The sequence below is a fragment of the Priapulus caudatus genome, unplaced genomic scaffold, assembly GCF_000485595.1.
Source record: "Priapulus caudatus unplaced genomic scaffold, Priapulus_caudatus-5.0.1 Scaffold1460, whole genome shotgun sequence".
Classification (NCBI taxonomy): Eukaryota; Metazoa; Priapulida; class Priapulimorpha; order Priapulimorphida; family Priapulidae; genus Priapulus; species Priapulus caudatus.
In genome coordinates this window covers 24,766-32,263 of record NW_014578521.1, presented here as the reverse complement: position 1 = coordinate 32,263, position 7,498 = coordinate 24,766, and the positions used below count along the sequence as shown (strand labels likewise).

Sequence of the window (7,498 nt, the reverse complement as noted above, 5' to 3'; positions counted from 1 at the left end):
ATATAGAGAGTTTAATTGTTGCACATGTTTGTTTTTTATGGTTGAGATGTCAATACAAATAGAAATACATGTACAATCATGCTTACACGTAACACATTAACCATTTGTTTGGCAAGTACACAGTGAAATACACACACCCACACAGAAATGTTTTATTGTATGCTATGTACTGGTTGATGATACGGACTCCAAAGTTAGAATATAGATAGATCTGAATCAGTGAATGGGCTGGTAGGTCGGGCAACTGATTAACCTTTTGGCTGCGTAGCAGTAATATTACGTGCTTCGCATGTTTCCACTGTGTGCGGACCATGTAATATTGCGTGGTTGTGATGGCTTATTTCTACGCATGTTTGCACTCTGTGCAAACGACGTAATATTACGTGCTTGTGATCGGGCCGCTTGTGACAGCTCGCTGTTCACGACACCCGCACAGCATTGCAGACTTCCAAAAAAATCTGCTCTGATGAAATTCAACTTGTACATCTCATATTGGAAACTATGCCGAAATAGCTACTGAATAGTTAACTTCATTATTACATGGTTCGTTCTACTTACATTACAAACAGAACGAAAACAAAACAGCGCCCCCTATTTTCAGGCAAATCTTTACCTTTTTTGTTTTGTTTTGTATTTTTTAAGACCGAACAAACGGTTTTTAACCGAGTATAGTTTAGAACCCGTCCCGTGTATTCATCGATCTCTTCTGTGAATTTTGCGCTATTTGGATCCAAACTGACGGAGCCTTTCATTAACATACATACATACAACATTCGCCAAATTATAGTAAGATTGCTTTTGTTTTTTGATGAAACTACACTACTAAACGATACATGAATTTCATTCAGTAGAGTATCGATACGTATCGACATGTGTATCATCAAGGTTTGAGTCTCGATATATCGATCAACGGTTCAACCATCCCACCCCTTGTATACGATGCTTCTAGGATATCATTGATTTTGCGTGACACAGCTCTGCTGCGAAGTGAGACATGATATTTCTACAACAAGTAAGCGCTGTACTTCAATTAGGAGCAAAGATGGAGTCGTAAGGTTGAGTATTTCTGTTGTAATCGTGTGTAATCAAGCGAGCGTCGAGCGAATTCCTGGCGCACGCTTTCGCATCTGCTCTTATATATATATGTGTTAGTGTACGCGCAATGGCGGTGCCGTGCGCTTACAGTTGATATGCTTCAAGTGCCTGTGGGCTACAGACTCAGTGTTGCACACTGACACTGTTGCTGTGACTTGACATAATTCTACAATGAAATTCACCTCTTCAAATAAACGACATACGAACCATCAGCCTTGACAACTTCCAGAAGTTCATTCTTGATCTGTTCATTGTTCTTATTCTGAGGCAATCCAAGCTCAAATTTCCATTGAGCTAACTGTAAATTCGGATTTTTAGCAAGACCCTCTTCTTCTAAATTTTCGACCGGCATTTTGCTTGACGCTAAATCAGATGTTCTAAACCCATAGCGATCGCAGCGCATAATCGTCATCCCACCAGGCGGCGACACCACACGAAAACAACCAGACGATGCTGGTCTTTTCCTCGTCTCCAACCCCCTAAGCACTGATTTTGCGCAGCATTTCATTGATTTTCTGTCTTGCGCTGCTAATGTGGACGATCAAGTAAGTGTTTTCGCAGCAAACATGCCGGAGATTCCCAAGCTTCATCTTGAAGATGCGTTCGATGAGAGTCCACAGGTAACGAAATAACAGTAAACAAATCAATCACACACACTGTTAGTGTTATTGTGTTGCACACGTATGAACATATTTATTATTACGTCACACATTTGCGAAAACGTGGTCAGCACTTATATCCATGAACCAATACTACTAGTACTGGCTACTGAGCTACTACTCGTACTAGTAGGCTCTAGTAAGCTCTCTCCTTTGTGAATCGTTACATTCCCTATCGTTTATGAAGCATTTAACTTATGAAATTTATGAAACTTATGAAGTTTAAGGTATGAAATGAGTGGGCGGAACCCTACTTCAGTCGTTACTTAGCTACTTAGCCGCTACCCATTCGTCACGCGTCCATACCACTACCAGATGACAAGTTACCATAATCCTAATTTCATTGGTGGCAGTGCCAAGTCTTAAGCTTGTAAAATAAGGAAATAAACACAACATGGCACATTCAGACGTGTTTTACTCTCGCGAATGTAATAACGCCTACTAAAATATTAATGTTTTCGTACATGCTAATGGCAATGCGTCTTTATCGCGCCAATTGGGAAATTTCTGAAAGTAATGTCATGGTATCCATCGTTAAAATTGATTAAAAGATAGCCACAAAACCAGAGACCAGTAGAAAATAGGAGTATTAATAGGAGTATTACACCAATCATTCTTACTCTTGCAAGGTTGGTCAAGCTATACTAGTTGATATGCATTTTTTTCACATTAAAACATTGCGGCATTTCGTTAATAAGTAGCGTTTTTAGAATGCCATTATCGAAATGCAGATTAGATGGATTTACTTGTCTATAACTCTTTGTGGATAAGGCCATAAGGGAGATTTGTATATTGTAGTGTGTTGAGTTTTGGCTCTTTCTCCTTTCGAATGACTATCATCTAAATTCAAATTCAAATATTCAAATAAAGTTTGTTGCACAGATAATCGCTGATCATACAGGCAAATACAAACTACAATAAAACAAGTTCCTATACACTAATAAAAAAACGAGAGAAACGATGTGTCTTATACTACTTGAGAGAAACTGACATCTAAGGACTAAGGTGACTGACTTTGGCAATAATACTACCCTGCTGTTATGATACATGACATGTGGATGTATGTGTGTCTTGCCACTGGTCTTTGCACCATTTCTACCCCATGTTAAATCCCTCTAACAATTTATGAGCTCCGCATGGTGGAACTTTCCCAATGTTCCAGTTTTCTGTAGGGGGGGGGGGGGCACAATGAACTATATGCTAACATCTTTGTGGTTACTGTCTGTTATGTGTAGGATAAGTATTGAGAAAGTTCTAAATGCTGTTAGCTTTTGTTGTCCAGTCAATGTGGGCATCTCATTATAGGTTGGAAGTTGTGACCATTCCAAAGTACTTTGATGTGCTTTCCAATTTCAGTTAAATTTCTTCTGGGGGGGGGGGCATAGATAACTCTGTAGATAAACAGTACTGGCACTCTTCCGTTGCAGAGGGCATTGCATATGTTGGAGTGAAGTGACATTCCCCATGTATGTTCTAATCTAATATATATCTCTGTCCCACATAATAAAAAAATCGTTAAAATGTAATTGACCTGGATAACCCGTCTCTGAAAGAAACGCTTGCCTTGTCCCCATGTAATCTTGTCTTTCTTGTATGGACTCTTTCACATCTTCCTAATATTTTATCCTCTTTTCCTACCGAGGGAGCATTATCAGAACAGTATTAAATTTAGGAAAAAACTAATGATTGTGAATCAAACTGCCAGCATTCTAGCTAACTCCAGAGCTTTGTATTTGTGGTCGCAGATTTCACCGGAACACGGCACGGTGTGTTACTAGCCGATCGTGACGACGGCACATCGTAAAAAAACCTAAAGATTTATCGGCCCGCTGGTGATTGTTTGTTTTGTTTTTGATTTGCGACAAGACACTGTGTTTATGGTGAATTTTCATTAAAAATTTCTCTCTATAAAAATTTTATATAGGAAGAGGTATATATATATATATACCATCTCCTATATATAATTTATATATATATATATATATATATATATATATACATAACATAATTATATACAGATCAGAGGACGAACGGCAGCTTTAACGCACGATTGCACGTCGAGGTAATGTTCTGACGCTCTTTTGTTTTAGACGCGGTCGCTGCTAGGTGTGTTTGAGCAAGATGCCTCGATGTTGAAGGACTACGCAGTCACTCTGCACAGATGCTGCAACCGCATACTGGCAGCACAGGTACTAGTAACTCCCATCTGGGGGTGGGGGTGCCCCTTACTGCAGCCGCACATGGTTAAGCCACAATTAAAACTAGAGGCACTACGGAGTGCATACCTCCGCCAACTAAAGTAACACTATACAGTAGAACATTATCTATATTATGACACTACTGATAATATTAATGGACATACCAATCCAGCTTTACACTTATCTATGAGTCACTTAGCTAGGCAGAGTGCACTGACGGAGTGCATATGTGTTACGAGCTGGCTCGCTTCGCTACGCTGGCTGGCTGGCTGACGCGCTAATATCGATCGCGCGAACACACGAACACACGAACACTAGACTGGTACCCGGTCCCACCTCTCGGCTTAGTTACTCGATGGGGGAATCGAGGTGGGAGCGAGTACCAGTCTAATGCGAACACACGAGAGCGAAAACATAACCTCCTCCAACTCCGTTAGGCGGAGGTAAAAATCTTTGTTTGCCCTCACCCGACCCAGGCTGAAAAGTTTGGGTAGGTAGGTAGGCTTAATTTTTTTTTTCAGGGGGTCTTTTTACAAATTCAGCACGTTGTCTACATGCTCGGGCGTGCTTGTGTGGAGTTTTGCTTGGTACATATAATCAGGAGTCTATCAGTAGGAGTAAGACATACTGAAACCGGCAAAATTCAACATTTAGTTGCCTTAGTCTACCTATGATTTATTGTGTTTAACTCGATAAACTTGAGCTCAAATCTTACCTTAATCATTAAACTATTCCCGTGTCTAATCGTTGGTCTCACAAAAATGACAAATCGGGAGATATCGGTCCAAACGTACAATGTGGTTTTTGCAATTTATACCACATTGTCAACAACTGTGAACCGAAACAAAGGGCAATGCTTTTTAATAGCCCTCTACCGCAAGCAATGCAAACAACTAGCAAGGTTCGCCAGGGATTTCGGAAAGTTAAACACGACTTGACAAGGCAACTAAATGTTGAATTTTGCCGGTTTCAGTCTGTCTTACTCCTATTGATAGATTCCTGATATAATGTATTGCTTACAGATTTATTTAATGTACAGTGATACAATTTGTAAAAAAAAGAAGAAGAAGAATGGGAAAGATCAATAAAAATGTTTGAGTCGGCCTCTTTTTGGCTGATCGGTTCGGTGAGGGCAAACAAACAATATTTTTATTATGGCCTTGGCCATCGTACTCAGAAATACTTATATTTACTGCAGACACACTAAGCTAACCGCTAAATCAGAGTAAAACAGTTGCACGTAACTTTACCGCAGTAAAAATTATTTATCTGCGGTTAAAATTGTGTGGAACAAGGCCCCTGGTTGGGTAAAAACGGCCATACGCGGTTAAATTCTTTCTATAACGCGTAATTTTCTGAGTACGATGTCCAACCATAAACGTGAGAATTTGTTTGATATGCTATATATAGGTGCAGCTGAGAAAACGTAAAAGAGAGTTGTAGGAATGTAGGAAATATTGTATGTAGGAGTGTATGTTATGTGTATGTTATTATGAAGGATTGTATGTAAACATGCGTCTAAACAGAGGAATTGCTCCGACCTGTGATAGGAGGATAAAAATAGAATTCGTGACGTTTCATTTTCATTTTGCATACCCCGCCGCACACGCTATTAGCCTATTATGCTATGACCGGTAGGAAAGTGTACTAACTATCATATTCTATCTAAGATAGACACATGTCTTAGCTATGATCCCTGTGAGTCTTGAGTTTATTGAAGGGCGATTAGCTTAATTAATTAGCAAATATGTACGCGCGGTATCACTCATACTTGAGTCATAGGCTAAATGTCAAAATGAAAACGAAACGTCACGAATTCTATTTTTATCCTCCAATCACAAGTCGGAGCAATTCCTCTGTTTAGACGCATGTGTATGTAAAGGATTTTATGTAAGGATTGTATGTAAGTAGAAGGATGGTGTGTAAGTAATGTAAGTAGGAGAATTGTAGGTATTGATTGCATGTAGGACAGTGGAAAATTACTGATGATCAGTGATCGCCCACATCACACAAGTATTGTAATTAATACGAGTGATGTTCAGTGTACCTCACCCACCCACCTCATGTATCATCTATTAATTATCTAATGTAATTAATAATTAAATTAATAAAAATTAAATTAATGTAAATTAATAATCTCATGCATCATCTATTAATGTCCTCATGCATTCAGCCCACCCACACTTACCCATCGTACACACTTACCATACACTCCCACATGATCTGTCTACTAATATAATGCTCTCATTCACCCAGCTTGTCCACCCATGCCCCCCTGTACACTGCACCCCGCCCCCCTTCTCCATCCCACCGCACCCAACCCACACCCTTGCCACATCAACACCATCTTTCCCACCCAATCCACTCACTCCCCCCCTCTACCTCACCACCCAACCCCACACCCCGTTTGCCAAATCAACACTCCGACCGCTCACCATCCACACCAGCGACTCCCTCCCACCCAACGCTCACACTCCTCCCCCATCGCACGCACTGGGACAGCTCCTCCAGCACACACCCAGTGTTGACCCACGCTTCACACGCACATGCCCGCATGACAGCCGGGCCTTTCCCACCCAACCTCACACTCCCCACCTGAACCCCATCCTCCTCACCCATCGCATCCCCCAGAACACAGGCAGTGTTAACCCAAGGGTTTCACAGGTGTCGGTGGTGGGTGGTGGAGACGTGCCGCTACAGCGACAGCGGCGTCTGGTTTCCCTCGACTGGATGATTAATTCCGGGACAACAGCGCTACGCGGGCGCGGTCGCACCTCAGTTAGGTGGTGTTGGGCATCGTTGCTAGTGGTGTTAAACAGAGGGGTGTTGAGAGCATCGAGTTGAAGGCATAAGTTTAGAAGGTCGTCTGCGTTGGTTTGGCCACAGCATCTGTAGAATGGATAGTGAGCGAGACCAGCAAAGGCACTCTTACTGACAGCGAGCTAGCAAATGGATTGCCCGATCGTTGGTTGTCCTAAATTTGAGATATAAGGCTACCTGCAAAAGGTCTCTGAGGTGTGGGGGAAATTCCTTGAATGCAGTGGAGGAATGTTGTAGACAACAGACAGGAGTGGAGAGGTCGTTGTGGCATACAACTTGTGAATGCTTCAACATATAAGAGAATCAAAACAGTATGAAAGAAAAAGTGAAGCGAAGACTAAAGGAATTTGAACACGAAGGATGATGCTATGAACTTTATAGCGAGTAGATATTTGTACTGAGCGAGTATTATTGCTGTGTATGCGCAGCGTTTGGCTCTCACTAGGGTATTAAGGAGATATTGCTCAGTTGTAGAAGGCTGAGCGTATTGCTGTGGGCAGGGCGAGTTTTTAACTCAGTAATGAGTGTAGGTGCGGGATGGATAAAGACCAAACGGCGCGTTAAAGGGTTGTAGTTTTGTGTTTTGATGGTGTTGTGAGGTTTATGGGTGGCGAGCATGGTAAATAAGTGGGGTGGGTTGTATAGCCAGGAGTGTGGCGGATAGTTGGGTTGCCGTTTGCCGCGGATCAGCGTGTTGCGTCTGGGTGTGTCGTAAGTTGTGTTCGG

At 41.7% G+C, this 7,498-nt stretch overlaps 1 protein-coding gene across 1 annotated transcript in view; it reads right to left on the bottom strand.

Annotated features, from left to right (window-relative positions):
* LOC106816709 (26S proteasome non-ATPase regulatory subunit 6-like) overlaps positions 1 to 1,476 on the bottom strand; it is a 10,782-nt gene extending 9,306 nt beyond the window's left edge. The window contains 1 exon segment of the mRNA XM_014821328.1: positions 1,303 to 1,476. Within this exon segment, the coding sequence (XP_014676814.1) occupies positions 1,303 to 1,447 (145 nt within the window). The 5' untranslated portion in view covers positions 1,448 to 1,476.
* Positions 1,477 to 7,498: the final 6,022 nt, after the last annotated feature.